This window comes from Coenobita brevimanus, chromosome 112 (assembly GCF_032717465.1).
Source record: "Coenobita brevimanus isolate Jiangsu-jjx chromosome 112, ASM3271746v2, whole genome shotgun sequence".
NCBI lineage: Eukaryota > Metazoa > Arthropoda > Malacostraca > Decapoda > Coenobitidae > Coenobita > Coenobita brevimanus.
Window position 1 is genome coordinate 35,522,551 of NC_137065.1, and position 19,113 is coordinate 35,541,663.

Sequence of the window (19,113 nt, forward strand, 5' to 3'; positions counted from 1 at the left end):
CCTCTTGTACCCATACAACCCTATCCTAATCTCACATCACACCTCCCTAAACCCACACCACTCCTCCCTACATGTACTGTACACCCACACCACCCTTCCCTGCACCCAAACCATCCCTCCCTACACCACCCTTATGTACACCCACAATATCTCTCCTTATTCCACACCACCCTTACCTACACCCACACTACCCCTAACCAGCTCGACTAAGGTACAAAGCCTTTCATGTTGGTTTACTTCATGGCTTAAATAATTCTGCTGTGTTGTCTGTTTTAATGAATCTAATGAAACAAAAGCCCTGGATACATGACAGTTCTGCAGTGTAGTGTGTTTGATTTAATATGACGGAACAAATACACAAAATACACAGCAGTTACGCAGAGTATAGTGTTTTAAACCCTTTCAACCCGCCGTCTTCATATTTATTTTTATTCTTGCTGCTCCCAGACGATTTCTTTAGTAGGGGAGATCGACCTGGTAGTGCAAGGGTTAATGAAGGCTGTATCCAACCCTTCCATACAATTCAGACTTAAGGTGATTAAAATCGTCTGGTTGCAGCACACACACACACACACACACACACACACACACACACACACACACACACACACACACACACACAGACACACACACACACACACACACACACACACACACACACACACACACACACACACACACACACACACACACACACACACACACACACACACACACACACACACACACACACACACACACACACACACACACACACACACACACACACACACACACACACACACACACACACACACACACACACACACACACACACACACACACACACACACACACACACACACACACACACACACACACACACACACACACACACACACACACACACACACACACACACACACACACACACACACACACACACACACACAAAACGCCCATGGGTTCAGGAGAATGTTGAATAAGGTAAAATAAAATACTGACAATACTTCTATAATTTAGTACGTGTAAATATAATGATGAGTAAGAAATCTCTCTTTCTCTCTCTCTCTCTCTCTCTCTCAGCGTGGGTGGGATCTCAGCCCAATTTGGTACTGATCTTCCCTCTCCCTCACGCCCTCACGGAAGTCCAGTGTCGGGTTTCCAGGACGAGAGAGAGAGAGAGAGAGAGAGAGAGAGGTGGAATTAGCTGTCATGTTTTTCATTCCCCATTGTGTACATCACGAAACTGAAAAAAAAAGAAAAGAGAGAGAGAGATAAGAAAGAACTGTTGCTTTCATTTGAGACTACAATTATATGCTTTTTTTTTTTTTTTTTTGCTGTTCCTCCTATATTGTAAGTGTGTCTTGATACCAGCACAAAGTTAGATATATAGCACAGTATGATATATAAAAAAGAACATATTTTGAAGGATCAATCTTGGAACTGATAGAAAGAGTAGTGACGTGAATTTGGTGGCATAAATGAAGTTAGTGACGAGTTGGGACGTTGCAGCTTTTGGGTCTTTCTGTCCCCCCCTCCCTCCCTCTCTCTCTCTCTCTCTCTCTCTCTCTCTTACTGTTCTCTGTCAGGTCCTTTCTACTCCTCCCCTCCCTCTTCTCTCACTTTTTCTCCAGTTCCTCTCTCCTTTCCTCTCTTTCGCCCCCTCCTTTCCTCCTTTTCTTTCCTCTCTCTCTTCTTTCCCTCGCTTCTCTTTCCTTTCATCCTTCTGTCCTTCCCTTCCCCCCTCTTCCACTTTTCCGTCACATCTTTCTGTCCTCATTTTACAGTCTTTACCTTCCCTTCTCCTCGCCCTTCTGACCCTACTCTTTCTCTGTTTCCTCCACTTTTCCTCCAAGCCTTCCCGCTTTCTCTCCTCTCTCTTCCTTTCTGTTATTCTTCTCCTCTCTCTTGTATCCGTACCAACTTCCTCGTTCCTCCATTCTCCTAATAAATCTTCCTCGTCCTCTCCTTCCACCCTTTTCTCTTCTATTCTCCTTAGCTTCTCTCACAGTTTCCTCCTTTTCTTCCACGCTCACTCCATCCCTTCCTCCACTCTTCATTCCATTCTTCCCTCCACTCCTCACTCCAACCCTCTCTTCACTCCTCACTCCACCCTTCCTCCACCGCCAATCACATACATCAAAAAATTGCATCGGTCAGGCTTCTGGCAGGTCCAGAATCCATCCTGCGTGACTCCTTCCTCCTTATAACTTTTCAATACTCCTACGATTCAGAGTTGTCATTAAAGCAGGGTATTATTAGCGAAAATGTGCTGGAATCCAGATATACAGATCGTTCCACGTAGTCATTTTTTTTCCCCTTTCCGTATATAGTTCATGATAAAATAATGAACTACAGCCCCACCCCAAGAGGGGAATCACACCAGCCGCGAACCGATACATATCTAGCGCTGCACGGGATATGACCTTGACCTTGACCTACTTTCACCAATTTCAAACTCGTAGGAGATTTTCATCACTACTACACACCTATAAAATTTTGTGATGCCACCTTGAGCGGTTGCGAAGTTATCGTGCGAACAGATAGACGCACAGACAGAGAGGAAAACTGAAAACAACACCAGCTTCGCTATCGCCGTTGGTAACTCAACGCGTACAGGATGCGGGAGCTTCAGGGCTCTTCGATTATTGCACTTGGTGTGATGTGGTGTGGTATGGTATGGTGTGGTGTGGTGTGGCGTGCTGTGCTGTGGTGTGGTGTGGTGTGGCATGTGGTATGGTGTGGTATGGTGGTATGGTGTGGTATGGTGTGTATGGTGTGGAGTGGTGTGGTGTCGTGTGGTGAGGCTTCGCAGAAGTCGCTAAAGTGTACACCGTGCAGGAATGAAGCATCTCACGTCCGGAAATCAATAGTGAGAGACGAGTTTACAGAGAAGCTACCAGAGAGGATATTCGTTGCCACAAGCAAAGCTGATTTACCAGTTCCCTTTACATACAGTTTCATCTATATGGAAAAGTCGTGATATTTTAGATCACATCGCTGACTTATGAGGACTGACTATGTGTGCGTTCAGGGAAAATAAGACATCTCTGAAGACAACTTATGGTTAGTAGGAACAAAAATATCGAAACCTATGTGTTTGATGAATTTGTACCCGAACGATATTTTACCAGAGGCTTCGGCGTGTCGTGTAATTCTGAATAAACAATAATATGTGACCGATGCTACATTATGTTTCGTTTGTTATGCAGACTGTAAGGTTATGGAAACAGAACATACAGAAAAGTAGTTTAACCTTTCTGTCCCGTGTCTCGAAACGCAAAGTCCTGTCATTCCCTGATACCCATTGTTGCTTTTTATGCGTGACAACTCAAGCTTTTCCAACAAAGTACACCGACACGCTTCTAATCACAGGTACCCTCTCTGAGTTCATGGCGGTGTCAACAGATTACATGTATGTGGCATGAAAGGAGAAGAAGATACTATTAACTTGCAAATCCTGTTGCCTTCATTTACACAACTCTTCGGTTTTCTGTTTGTTTTTCCCCGGCAGGCAAAGCTACGTACAAAGGCTGCTACCCTGATCCCATGCCTCGAAAGGGATGATAGTACTAATGCTTTTGGTTTCCTTTGTATTCCTTGTACTCCTTTGTACTTCAGAAGGAAAATAGACGAAACCTCACTAGCCTTAAGATTCAAACACAAAAATACGCTTTGTAGTAGACACTCTTCGGCGACTGCCAAGAGATGTAACAATTTCTTTACAAGCGTCTCCATACATACTTCATCAAGTGCTTTCTACCATTCATATTTTTTAATGCTTCCTGAACTTCTTCCATACCTCATTCATTCACAGTCACTTACCGTAGTCATTTTTCTTGGCTTCCAACATCGCTTTCTGCTCTTACACTCATAACGCAACTTTTTCATAACCTATTTTGTCAAACGTAATTATACTGTCTCTTCGCTCTATAGACATTCTTACCCCACATCTTTCATGAATGCCATATTTCCTATCCAGTCTAACCTACAGTAACTTGTTCACTCTCAAACTCTTACACTTTTGTCACACACACACTCATGCTCACTCACTCATACGCTCACTCCCATTGTCGTACTCCAGTAATTATCATCACCTAATCAGTTACTTTACCTCCTTATTTTTAATTACTCACTCTCACGATTACTCACTAGCATTCGTTCCCTCACATCTCTGACTCACTTTCACACTCACTCGCTAACATTCATTCCCTCACATTCTCTAACACTCTCACATTCACTCTCATACACTCAGTCACTCTGCCATTAACTGATTCCCATTTGCTCACATATATACTCACTCACTCTCACATCCTCTCACTGTCTCACAAACTTTCACCCATTGACTCTCGAAAAGGTGATGATGATGATGATGATGATGATGATAATAATGATGATGATGATGATGATGATGATGATGATAATAATGATGATGATGATGATGATGATGATGATGACCTTACGAGTACATGCGCTATGCACGTGTATCCTATGGGATTTCTGGCACTTCCATCTTGCCTCTTGATTTCCCCAGAGGCAAGGTATGCATTACATTTTTACTTCAATGCAAACAATATATTTTTTCTTTCTCTCGTTTTTTAAAATTTGGCAAGACTCCCTGTTAATCCGATCTGTTCACCGAAGTCTGTTTTTAATTTATTTCCGCTGCCTCTAGATGATGTTATTCAGGTTAAGAGACAGTTATGACACGAAAGAATGAGATGCATCTTTAATCAACCCCATCAACTCCTCTGTAAGATTAATTAAAAAAAATTGAAAAAAGATAAATAATTAAGCATGGTACTGTGCTTAAAATGGAAAAGACGTCAGCGTAATGAGGGAGTTTTTCGTGTCAAATTAAGTATGATCATAAAAAAACACAAACACTGATGAAAATCTTTCCTTTCAGATTAATAAACACATTATCATAGAAATATTTAGATGATAAGAAATGCTATAGACTGAGAGTGGGAAGTATCTAACCATCTGTACTCACGAGGGATCACATGTTGCTTATTTACCTCAATTTTCCTGTGTTCTTCTCACTCACATTTATTTGGCACAGTTAGAACACATAATAAGTGAAAGAAGGCTATGTGGAGAGAACTGATGAGAGACTGATTGGGAGAGTGTATGTGTCTGAGGTGTAAAGGGAGGGAGGGGAGGGGAAGACCAAGGACGAGATGAAAAGATGGGAGGATATGAGTGCGAGTGGCTGAAACTGGAGGGAGGGCAGGCTGATTGTGAATTACAGGGTAATATGGAGGCGATCTGTTTGCGACTACCCCTCCCTGATTAAGGCGTCTGACGAGAGAGAGAGAGAGAGAGAGAGAGAGAGAGAGAGAGAGAGAGAGAGAGAGAGAGAGAGAGAGAGAGAGAGAGAGAGATTGATGAGTGAGCGAAAATAAAATATAAGAAGACGTGATATATTGTAGAGGCAAAGAATGTGCATCGACTTCTCTGTCTCTTGAGGCGATGTTACTCACTTTATCTCTCACTTTCTCTCACATTATCTCTCTCTTTCACAGTCTCCCACTTAATTTCACACACTCACTAATCCACACTCTTTCACACCATCTCTCTCATTCTTTCATACTCTCCTTCTTAGTTTCTAACAGTCACTCCCTCACTCATTTTTCCTGTCCTTAACTTACTCATTCACTTAAACTCGCCTTTTTAAAACACTTTCTCACACTAGCTCACATTCACATGCTTTCCTTCATCTTAAACTAATTCGCCAACTCTCCCTCACTCTCACCCTCACTCAATATCCTTACTCACTTTCCCACACTCACGCTTATCTTTAATTTCCTGACCTACTTATTGACTCACTCTAATCTAATACTCATTCTCTCTCTCTCTCTCTCTCTCTCTCTCTCTCTCTCAATAGCAGTCCCGAGATAAGATCATACAAATGTGCTAATGTCATAATTTTTTTTAACTTTCTCAGCATTGTATTTTAATCTTACTAAGCCGTTCTTCTTAGTCTATAGGTTTATTCACACTTATACTTTTATTCACGCTTTTATTTAGAGTGATCATACTTTACCCCACCTCCTCCACTTGCCCCTGTATTTCACTTCCTCTCCAGTTAAGCTCTTCTCCCTTCAGTCATTTACTGAGCATTCTATCCACTCTCTTCTCGGCGTTCTTTTATTTTATTTTTATTTTTTTCATCCACCCCTGAATTTCAATATCCATTACCCATACAGCTATGAACCTTTCCCACAACATGACCATATCACTGTAACCTGCTCTCTCTCTCTCTCTCTCCCTCTCTTTCTCACTCTCTCCCCCCCCCCCACACACACAAAGGATTTTAACAGAAAAAAAAAAACATATAGCCAGGGGGAAGGCGGTGGCTCATTCGGTAGAGAGGTGGCCTGCGGTCCTACCGGAGCCAGGTTCAAATCCCCGCTGGGGCAGGGAACAGTTTAAGGATTTGAATTTAATAAAAACAGACTTTACTGATCTACCAGAAGACCCGCCGACATGTCTTAAAAATACCCCCGCTAATACCAATACACCAGTCCTGTATGAGACAGCCCTAGCACGTATTCAATATGGACGGTGGGTGTTAGCGCCGAAGTGGTGACATGTAGAGGTGTATGGTATGAAGGAGGACTACTGGGCCTTGGAAGCAGGCTGTGAAGCCTATGCCCAGAGTCGGACACATAAAAAAAAAAAAAAAAAAAAAAAAAAGTTCGCTCTTCCATGAGCCTAGCAAAGCATTCGACACATGCTCTTCCTTAACAAAACATCCGGGGCGTTTATTCATTTATACTTCATCCCCTTTAACCCTGTCCTAAATTGCTAACTCTCCATCTTTAATGCTGAGAAGTAAGAAGAGGTTAATATTAGAACAGAGTGCTCATCACGAAGTAGTGCTAGAGAAAGAATGTAAAGCTGTAGTACTGCCTTGTTCTGTTACTGAGCTGTAACAAGGGATTAATGCTAGAATAGGTTGCTAGTCACGAAGAAGTGTAATAGAAAGGATGTAGAGCTGTAGTACTGCCTTATTCTGCCACTGAGCAATGGAATATAAACTGCAAGAAAAAAAAAATCCGCCAAATTAAGGTGAATCAACCACAATATTTCCTGTTTCTTCGTAGATGATGGTAATGATAATAATAATAATAATTTGGCATATGAAATTATTGGCATATTCTTGTTGCTTCTAGACGATTTTATTCAGCTTAGGAAAGGTACTTAATTTTCGAAAAGATTAATGAAGGCTAGAGTCTAATTTCTCTATTTGAAAAATCCTAAGTTGAATGACCCCGTCCGAAATCATCAAGACAATAACAATAATGACGTGCTTCATCTAAATGGATTAACACATTAGGGTGGCGAGGATGGAATCGGTTCATAATCTCGGTCATAACTCACAGCCAGACCCATCCGTTCCAAGCTGCCCTCCTAGTCTTGCACTATATCTTTCTGTCAATATTCTGGTCTTCCTCTGTGCATTTGCGTTCTGTTTACATTTCAGTCTTCCTCTGTTCATTCGCCTACTGCTATACTTCGGTTCTCTTCGATTCATTCTCCTTCTGCCTATATTTCGGCCTTCCTCTATTCATTTTCCTGCCCACATCTCCGTTTTCCTCTGTTCATTCTTCTTCTGCCTGTTTTTCGGCCTTTATTCGTTCTCCTTCTGCCTATATTTCGGTTTTCATTCTTTCTCCTGCTTTTATCTCGGTCTTTCTCTATTCATTCTCTTTCTGCCTATATTCCGGTTTTCCTCTATTCATTCATCTCCTGTTTATATTTCTCTCTTCCTCTGTTCATTCTCCTTTTGCCTTCGGTCTGTCTCATTCATTCTCCTTCCCATTCTTCGATCATTCTCTTCTTTTCTTACTAACTTTGCAACCATGAACAGTGTGGGGAATGATGTAAGTGTTCAGCTAAATATACGGGTTAATATTAGTATCTCTTAATATACCTTCATGTTATGTCTAGAGAGATTGGAAGTGTTACATGGACGAGCAGAGGTGATACAAAGGTGCTGTGTGATAATTTCTGTAAGCCTAACTTCTTTGGTCTGACAGTGAGACGCAGGTAATAAGTAAAGCAGTTTGGCGTGTGAAGAACTGACGAACGGGTGGGGAGTGGGCTGTGAGGAGTGGGCAGTGAGAGGTGGGCACAGAGGAGGGGACAGTGAGGAGTTGGCAGCGAGAGGTGGATAGTGAGGAGTGGGCAGTGCGGAATAGATAGTGAGGAGTGAGCAGCGAGGAGTGTAAAAGAGTAAGAAATGGGCCATAAATACAGATAGTGAGCAGCGTAAAGCAGCGAGGAAAATGCCCGTGGATCGGCAGGCAGCTAAAGTTGTGAGAAGCATGAAGCAGTGAGGAGCATAGAGCAGTGAGGAGCATAAAACAGTGAGGAGCATAAGGCAGTTAGGAGCATAAGGCAGTTAGGAGCATAAAGCAATGAGGATCATAAAGCGGTTTGGGGCATAAAGCGATTAGGAGCATAAAGCAGTAGAACATAAAGTGGTTAGGAGTATAAAGTAGTTACGAGCAAACAGCAGGAAGGAGCATTAAGCACTGAGGAGCATAAAGCGGTTAGGAGCATAAAGCCATAAGGAAACTGGAACTCTTACCTTGACGGTGTGGTCAGTGAGCAGCGTTGTGCCGAGGTGCCAGGTGAGGGTGGCAGGGGGTCTGGCTCCTGCGGCCTGGCACACCACCATGTAGGTCCTCCCGGCGCTCAGGGGTTCACGGCTGCTCCGGAGTCTCACCCACAGTGGCGGAACTGTGGATACACCAAGAACACGTCGGATATGAAAGCTCCCGATAACCTGAACACCTCTTCCTTACGATATGATCTCCGCATACAGCATTAATAGTCTCTCTTATGTTAATTAGTTTAGTCTAGGTTGGTTTTGAAATGACGTGCACAATATCAAGATGTGTAGTATGTAGTATGTAGAATATATTACTAAGGAGGAAGTGTTAGAAAGCCTGCTAAGCTCATGAGAATTCGATTCCAGCTCTCTCACAACACTAGTCTTGCCAGTCTCATGCTGACCACATATTTTTCCTAATCTCACACTATGTTACTCAGATTAGCCTGTTTAACCAGAGGATTCGATATGTATTTACACTCGCAGTCGTGGAGAAAGTGTGTGTGTGTGTGTGTGTGTGTGTGTGTGTGTGTGTGTGTGTGTGTGTGTGTGTGTGTGTGTGTGTGTGTGTGTGTGTGTGTGTGTGTGTGTGTGTGTGTGTGTGTGTGTGTGTGTGTGTGTGTGTGTGTGTGTGTGTGTGTGTGTGTGTGTGTGTGTGTGTGTGTGTGTGTGTGTGTGTGTGTGTGTGTGTGTGTGTGTGTGTGTGTGTGTGTGTGTGTGTGTGTGTGTGTGTGTGTGTGTGTGTGTGTGTGTGTGTGTGTGTGTGTGTGTGTGTGTGTGTGTGTGTGTGTGTGTGTGTGTGTGTGTGTGTGTGTGTGTGTGTGTGTGTGTGTGTGTGTGTGTGTGTGTGTGTGTGTGTGTGTGTGTGTGTGTGTGTGTGTGTGTGTGTGTGTGTGTGTGTGTGTGTGTGTGTGTGTGTGTGTGTGTGTGTGTGTGTGTGTGTGTGTGTGTGTGTGTGTGTGTGTGTGTGTGTGTGTGTGTGTGTGTGTGTGTGTGTGTGTGTGTGTGTGTGTGTGTGTGTGTGTGTGTGTGTGTGTGTGTGTGTGTGTGTGTGTGTGTGTGTGTGTGTGTGTGTGTGTGTGTGTGTGTGTGTGTGTGTGTGTGTGTGTGTGTGTGTGTGTGTGTGTGTGTGTGTGTGTGTGTGTGTGTGTGTGTGTGTGTGTGTGTGTGTGTGTGTGTGTGTGTGTGTGTGTGTGTGTGTGTGTGTGTGTGTGTGTGTGTAAAACAAAATAAATGAAGAAGTATTTAGTTCGATTTTAACTAAAGATGGTAGAAGCCTGGAGGTTTAGCAGATGAGGAAACCTGTTAATTTTTAAAACAAGAGGTCATAGGTCAAGGTCAAGCGGGTGTTGCAGTCCGCGAGTGCTCCTTTTCATTTTTTATATCACCCCACGAGCTAATGTGACAGATCTGTAATAGCGAAGGAATTAATGAAAGCTAAATTTACTTTCCAGTTTCAAATGTAACACCGAAACTAAATAAAGCTGGCAGGAGAAAGTAAGGATAATAGAAAGGCGTCATCGTAGGGAGCAGGCTGAGTGAAATGAAAACAGGTACGTCACTGCGGTGAAGTGGTTAAGAGCTCCCCTGTGTATTTCCTCCTACCCATTATTTCCACGTACCCGATAACGCTAATTTAATGAGAAAAATATTACAGTAATAGAGATGGGCAAAACTGAACCCATGGCGTGCTTGTAACGTTGAAGAAACACGAAACTTATAAAACTCTCTCTCTCTCTCTCTCAAAAACGTTGGCCAAAATATATCCCGAAATCTTATTGAGAGGATAAATCATGCAGTAGGTATAGACGAGAATGACTCCACTAGCATTCTTGCATTGTCTGTCTCATAATTAAGCCTGGCACCTCATATAATTAACCCACTGAAATTACCTGATAAAGAACTACCCCAAAGCAAGAATTTAGCTTAATCACAGAAAATATTTACGGCCAATCCTAAGGTGTTTACGTAATATAGGTGAACGAGAAAGAAACGTGCAAAGAGGTGTGATAAAGTAAGTGTAGCGAAGAGAGTGGGGTAATCAGTGTTATGAGAAAATTTGATCTAAGTGTGATGAAGTGTGTGTGTGTGTGTGTGTGTGTGTGTGTGTGTGTGTGTGTGTGTGTGTGTGTGTGTGTGTGTGTGTGTGTGTGTGTGTGTGTGTGTGTGTGTGTGGAGTAATTGTAATGAAGAGTGTGGCGTGAGTTATGACATACAGTTTAGATCTAGACAGGAGGTAGTGAGGAGCGGTGTTATGAGGTAAGCGTTAACGGAGTGTCAGATTAGAGTTGTGTGTGTGTGTGTGTGTGTGTGTGTGTGTGTGTGTGTGTGTGTGTGTGTGTGTGTGTGTGTGTGTGTGTGTGTGTGTGTGTGTGTGTGTGTGTGTGTGTGTGTGTGTGTGTGTGTGTGTGTGTGTGTGTGTGTGTGTGTGTGATATGAATTGCGATGTACAGGTACCTGAGAAGCAAAGAGTGTGGTATACCACGTTTACTCTAACCTACCATGGATCCGTAACTCACTTCAGCTCGTTGTCAGCCAAGTATAGTAAGAGGCCAAGACTAGTTAGACTGGAGGGTTGATCTGACTAGCAATCAAGGAGACTCATTCCTACGTCACTGCTAAGGCTCATCAAATTTCATGCAACCACAACTTAGTATATAGTTTTGAGAGTGGCCCAGTTCCCTCAGGTGAAAGAAAACCCTCTATAGTGACTGGCATCTGTCGCTACGTACAGTTCATATCAAGGGTGACGGTGGTAAGGAGAGGCGCTGTGATGTTGGAGTTGGCGGCCTGGCAGGTGAGGGTTCGATGCAGGTCCCGCCGAGTCAGCGATGGCACGACCAGCGTGTTGCTCACCAGGTCCAGGGTCTCCACCTCAGAGGTCACGTCCAGGAGCGCCGCCCCCTCCCACCAGGACACAGAGGGGGGCGGCGACCCTCCCGTGGCCCGGCAGGTAAGACGTAGAGTGTCCCCCTCAGTGAATGGGCCCACGATACTGCGAGCCTCAACACCCAGGTCAGTATACACCGCCAGGCGTCTCGGTGGCACTGTTAAAGGTAAACACCGGAGAGCACTAGAATGTCACTCTGTACACAAAACTTCAGAAATAGCTGAAGGTAATATTAAAACCTCTAGTATAATGCTAGTGAAAAGCTCATGGATATTGTTTGGGATACACACACACACACACACACACACACACACACACACACACACACACACACACACACACACACACACACACACCTAGAAATAATAGTGTAACCTCATGTACATTTCGCAGTTGTAGCAAAAGCTGTAAACATTACGGTACTTAAAATTCATATCGGTGGACTTTAAAATTGGTGCTAAAAAAGATGTGAATATCATTAAATAACGTAAACAGGGAACCTTATATATGGAGGGGAGGGTAACAAGGACAATTAGGCCACATTATCATAACAGACAAGGATAATAATAACATCTTTATCAGTATCATATGGAACTAACCTAAAACGAAGTCAGTCATTCAACCCTTCCAAAAATCATCACAATCCTTATCCAGACTATTCAGTAAACAACATCAGTATCTTAACCTAAAAACTAAATCAACCTCCAAGCCTAACCTATGAAGAATGAACATAATTATCCTAACTAGGGACAGTCATCATCATCATAATCCCATCCTCAATTCTCACCAAAGATACAGGGCGAGGTGCGATACAGGAGCAAATTAGTAAAAATAACCAAAGTAAGCAAACTAACAACCTTTATGTCAGCGAAATGGACCCTGCAACTATTTACACATCATTCATGCAAGAAGAGAAATACCTTGTCATCACCATCATCATCATCTATCAAAGCTAACATCCAATCAGTAAATGGTATGGGTAGAATCTTTATTTAGGAACAGGCAGGCATAAAAGCAGAACCCTCAAATCTGTTCTGCCACACAAGTAAGCCATCTATCATCATCACCCCAACCTTAATTCCCACCTGAGAGATGGGGTGAGGTATGATCCACAAACAGCAACAAATCCTTCTCCACATATGATTTGGGAATTACAGTTTCCTTTTAGATGCCCTTCACATGCTATTGCCTTTGTTGCTGTCTCCCCGAGCTCATCATATCATGAACCCGACGGACTGCAGGCTGAAGCGATCCATCTCTTTCGGTCCCCCATCTTCCTTTCCGGGGACAGGGAGGTGGGGGACGTATATATGGCGGGGCTGCCAAGTTATATCGATGTCTGCTCATAAACACACTCTCCAGCAACGTCCTTCACATGAACCAGGGTTAAAACGTCATTCTGTCCACTACTATGCTTCAGAAGAAGACCAATGTCATGCACACGTCCTTTCATACTTCATCCATATTGTTCCCTTATCAGTTTTTTAGCTTCCTCACAGACAAAAACAAATAAATCATCATCATCATCATAAGGTAATATCCAGGTAATAAGGGGGATGAGTAGGAACCAGAAAAAGGAGCAGGAACTCTCAACATCCACTCAATTATCATACAGGCTTCCGAAATTCCGTGTTCCACTCCACCGGCAAACTATGCAAATAATTTCACTTTTTAAATATGCTACATAATTCTTTTGAGACCATTCCTTCGACTGACACACACACACACACGCACACACACACACACACACACACACACACACACACACACACACACACACACACACACACACACACACACACACACACACACACACACACACACACACACACACACACACACACACGAGGGTAAAATGTATAGGGCATCTATTCCACGGATCTCCAGAACACACACACACACACACACACACACACACACACACACACACACACACACACACACACACACACACACACACACACACACACACACACACACACACACACACACACACACACACACACACACACACACACACACACACACACACACACACACACAAAGGTAAAATACACAGGGCATCAATTCCAAGAACCTTCAGAACACCAAGCAAGCAAAGATCCCTGCTAATAGCCACACCTCAGACAGAATGAAAAAGTACAACACACTCATTCTCGTTTATGGCCGTTCTTAACTGTTTTACACACCTCACTTTGGCCAAGTACTGTACAACGAAGCCCATTCCCTTGTATCACGTAGTCCACCCACTCACCAACAAACGAGCACCCAGCACTTTTACATGGCGCCACTTGAGCCTCGTTACACGCCTGTTTTAATTCCTAATGGTCAAAGGTCAAAGGAACGAACAGCAAACCACACAATAGATCGATCCCAAATGAGACAAACCACAGTATTAGATTCCATAATTCCTTAATATTGTATCGGGTTACACAAATGCCTTAAATTCCGTAAAACATAATCCACTTGTTCTTCTCAAGATCCAACGCGTAATTTATCACACAAATATCCGACATAGGATTAGTCTCTCTCTCTCTCTCTCTCTCTCTCTCTCTCTCTCTCTCTCTCATATGTACTGTATACAAATGTATATAGCCATGTATCCCGCACCAGCCAAGATTTTCCTCCTGCGCCATTATCAAATCGCCCACCACCTCCCAACACTGCAATCTCTGTGGCCAGAAGCATTATTATACCTGATGAGCTGGCTAATCAATGAATTCCACGTAACACAGTTAAGTTTTATTTTTGGCTCTAAGCGGTGCAGTTTAACACGAGAGAATTATAGTCACGTGCACGAAGAATTTATCACAGTGAAAGAACTTTAACCTTTTACCTCTTAGGGATTAACCTTAGTTGCTGGATTAAAAGAAAAAAAAAAGGTAATTTACCCATTGATTATAAGAGATTATACCATCCACACAAACCAAGTATCATTATACATTTGGAGAAGAGACTACTTGAACCCATGAACTCACTAAATTCCTATATATATGTATAATGATGTAGTTTATGGTTACCTTAACACATGCGTGAAAGGATCAATGTACAAGTTACAATTAAAGTATAAAATGGAGAAGTACGTATGCTTGTAAAATGAATGGCGAATCTTGTTACACTACTTTCTTTTGCTTTATTTATTAACTTTTGTCGGCATTCAGAATGAGAAGAAATTTACGTATTAGCTGAAATAACTACATTTTCATATGATCCTCACAGCACATTCAGTCACCCGATGATACAGATGGTTATGGGCAAACTTAAACTCTCTTACGGTATTGAAAATTTCCTGATCGTCGGATGCAAAAGTTCTGGCTCTACTTTGGCTCTCTTTAGGTAGTTCATTGTAAGTGAACAAATCGCACCATCCTTGTGTAAGAAAAAGAACACAATGACGATGACGATGTTGATGATGATGAACAACAAGAAGTCAAGCCACCGTGAAGCCAAGCCATAAGAAGGTGGTCTTACCCAGAACGGTGAGGTTGGTGTAAATGGTGAGGGTTGGGCTGGTTTTAAAGTTGACCCTACACCTATACGTGCCCTGGTCGTCGGCTCTCACCCTCTGTATGATGAGGTTGTGGCTGGAGGCGTGGAAGGTGGCCCGGGACCCCAACACTGACGGGTTCTTCCAGTGGCTTGGAGGAACACTGCGTAGGTCCAGGCTGGGGGAGAGAAAGAGTGAGAGAGGGTGAGCGAGAGAGAGATGCTGCCAGTGTTAAAGATTTACCTTGAGTCTATCTCCTATGGCACTGAGAAGAGCACTTTAATTACGTGTACTGTATTGTGTGTTTATTTGTCTCTGTTACTTTCTATCCATCTGTCTCCCTCTTCATATTCCTATCTATCCGTCTGAGAGAGAGAGAGAGAGAGAGAGAGAGAGAGAGAGAGAGAGAGAGAGAGAGAGAGAGAGAGGGAGGGAGAGAGAGGAGGCAGACACGTCGTAAGTTAAACAGACGCTGTAGGCAGCGTGTCAACAGTGTGGAATGAGGAAGTGGATGACTCCTTGAACCTTGAATATCAAACTTTAGTGACGGGGTTGCGTTGTGTGTAAGGAGGGAGTGTGATGCTGCTAATACATTCATAACTTTTTACTCGCATGTTGTAGCCGTATGAACAGTTTGTATAATTTCATACATTAAAACCTACCAATTTCCTTATTTTACCTCATTCGAACAAAATGGCCTTCTTAAACTGTCGGAACTGTCAGGCGAATGAATGTGGCTGGCGATAGAAGGAATAACGTACCAGTTCTTTCAGAATCAATAAAGACAATATTGTTTTACAGCTTCAGAACTACGAGCCAGCTTTCTTAATGTCTTGCAGCTGCACAAGCCTCACTCCATGCACTTCCTCCTTAACCCATTTCACTCCCTCAGAATCCCAGTTCCCAACACTCCACTCTCTGTATCTCAGCTCCTCTTCATCCTCCAGACACCCCTACACTCTCCACACTCTTTTGTATTTCAGTTCCACATACTCCATCTTCTTAATACTCCCTCTGCATCTCAACTTCCCACACTCCATCCTCCGAGTCTTAACTCCCCAAACTCCACTCTCTGTATCTCAACTCTCGCTCTATATCTTCCCCACACTCCCTTCTCTCCACACTTCTCCGTATTTCAGTTCCTCACATTCCATCTTCTTAACCACGCATCTCAACTCCCCACACTCCATCCTCCGTATCTTAGCTCCCCACACTATACACCCTGAACCTCAGCTCCCCTCGCTCCATCCTCCCCACACTCCCTTCTCTCCACACTCCCTTCGTTATCTCAGCTCCCCTGCCACCGCCTCATCAAAGGCATGAGGGAAGATAGCCCGTACTGGCCTCATCACCAAATTAACCATTTCACCTCGATGTTTTGTCTGGAATATTTATATTTTTATCAACCCCAGACGATACTATTTAACAGATTGAAAAGTTAAACACTCAGACTGGTAAAAACAACGTCTGTTATCATTTACCTATGATTGTGAAGTTAATGTATTTTATTCGTTTTTTTTCTACACATTATTATTCTAACTCAGAGGAACCCAATGTAGTTACAGTACTGAAATTATCTCGTAAATCTCGTCAAGGCAATGGCAAGAATTTAAACATTTCACTGTGTTTAATACAAGAAGAAATTATAATTCTGAAACACACACACACACACACACACACACACACACACACACACACACACACACACACACACACACACACACACACACACACACACACACACACACACACACACACACACACACACACAAATGGTTAAATATAAGGGGGGTCATCACTTCATCTGCCAAAGATTACTTTCTTCACTGTGCTTACGTACCTTTTTGCATTAATGTTAGTTAAAGAGGAGTTTGTTGATTTATGAACACTATCATGTAATGAGAGTGTTTACTAAGTTCATCTTTCTTCCTCTCCTTCTTTACCTCCTTTATACTTTTTCTCCTTCCTCCTCCTCCTCCTCCTCCTTCCTTATCAGATCCCATAATTTCGGAGTCTCTCCAAGGCTGAAAATACTCGTCTAGAATCAGCACGAATAAAAAGAAATAAGTCCTCTGACTGAAGGGATTAGCCAATGCATCGCCCTTTGAATTTCCCCAAGTCTCCTTACATACGGTAACAGTAATAGTAGTAGTAGTAGCAGCAGCAGCAGCAGCAGCAGCAGCAGCAGCAGCAGCAGCAGCAGCAGCAGCAGCAGCAGCAGCAGCAGCAGTAGTAGTAGTAGTAGTAGTAGTAGTAGTAGTAGTAGGAATTGTTGTTGTTGTTGTAACCCCAGGTTCATCTCAGTGTGAACCCAGTGTACTTAAGGATGAAAATTCCCTTCTCTTGCTGTCTGCCATCCTCTTTTCAGGGGATAGGGAATGGAGTGAAGGACGTTTCTAAGACAGGGCAATTGATCTGCCCGGCTATATCGGTGCCGCCACATGAAGGTACCCCACCCCAGCACCTCACATACAGTACCCCGTCCAGGGAAGGGACTGACCGTACGGGAAATGCCACTGCTCTCTCCTTTTCACTTCTCCACACGGTGCGCTGAGGTCATTTGATTTTCTAATATTCCTGCTACAGTCAGACAGTTTTACTTAGTTTATGGAGCCCCCACATAGTGCCTAGTTTGGCCCTTTCAGTTGAGTGATGTATTACCTATTATATTTCTGCTATTCCCAGGCGATTTTTATTCAGCTTGAGGGAGACTTGTTGATCTGGTTGGTGTAGATATAGCCATCAGCAACACCTTCACTACAAAAGGTCTCGTAAGCTGAATAAAATCGCCTGGAGGTAGCAAGAATAACTCATTAAGATTCGTGTACGTCTCCTGAATGAAAGGTTAATGAGGGCCACATCTAACTCCTTCAGTATGATGAGTCTCCGAAGGTCCCTAAAATCGTCGGCAGTAGCAAAAATATATCTTGAAAGCAATCAGAGAGAGCATACCTTCGCCAGTGCCATTAAAAAAAGATCTGATTCCGGATCCCCCCCCAAATTTAATAACTTCTTTCTTGGTCCATGCTCCACCCTTCCACAAAATTTCATCATATTCCGATCATACCTTTTTGAGAAATCCCTGATCCGGATCCGTGGATATAGGATCCGGATCCGGATCCTCCTAAAATTTAATCAATTCTTTCTTAGTCTATGGTCCACCTTTCCACAAACTTTCATTGAGATTCATTGAGAACTTTTGGAGATAATGCGCAAGATACTCTGGATGGGGATCCGGATCCTAACCAAATCTAACCACTTCTTCCTTGGCCCACGGTCCACCCTTCCTCATTAAAGTTCGGTAATAACTATTTGAGTAATCCTGCTAACAGACAAACAAACAGACAAACCAACCAACGCGGGGCAAAACATAACCTCCTTGGAGGAGGAAATTATAACATCATCCTGAAGGGGTTTATTTTCAACCGAGTCCCATCATCTGGTTTCAGTCGTGGAAGTTAAAGACGTGTATTCTAGAAGTAATCCTGCAGTTTCTCAGGCCAGCTATCGTTTTTATCACACTACAGTATAACAATTACAGTATTTCATCTACCTAACTTACATAACTATGCTCTGTTCACTTTAACTAGGTGTAGACTTGCCGTAAAATGCTGTGCTGTAACAATACAATAACACTAGACTATATTGCTAGTCACGAAAACTACTACGGTGAGCACGTTAGTCAGTAGTTTTGTTTTATACTGTCACTGAGCTACGGGAAATAAGCAACACAGTGACGAAAATCTCTGCCTAGTTAAGAAGATGAACTATTATGCTAATGATTAAACATAAGTAAAACTTTGTTAAAGAAAAGGCAGAAGAATTGATGATTAAAACTTTTGCAGCTGAGGAGGGAATGTTATAGATCCCTGTGTACCTATTATGTCGTTAATATTCTTAGCCTATCAAGTGATATGACGTTTTTTTACGACTTTTGTGATTATATTTAGCTGAGACTTCTTCTAATGGAGTCAGTGACAAATAAACGACGTTATATTCACTATTCCTATCCGAGATACGCTGTCTCTATCACAGTCTCAGTAGTAGTAATAATAGCTATGGTGCCCACCTTAACCAGAGAAAGTATTGTTCGTTTACTCCGTGCTGCATCTGGAGGTTTCACTGACA

General features: G+C 42.9%; 1 protein-coding gene across 1 annotated transcript in view; it reads right to left on the minus strand.

Annotated features, from left to right (window-relative positions):
* The window catches only part of LOC145418163 (protein turtle homolog B-like), a 76,136-nt gene that overhangs the window by 43,026 nt on the left and 13,997 nt on the right, over window positions 1–19,113 (minus strand). Inside the window, exons 3-5 of the mRNA XM_080286685.1 lie at window positions 14,970–15,163; window positions 11,341–11,655; window positions 8,585–8,736 (exon numbers count right to left, since the gene is read on the minus strand). Of these exons, the coding sequence (XP_080142811.1) occupies window positions 8,585–8,736; window positions 11,341–11,655; window positions 14,970–15,163 (661 nt within the window). The remainder of the gene's footprint in view (window positions 1–8,584; window positions 8,737–11,340; window positions 11,656–14,969; window positions 15,164–19,113) is intronic.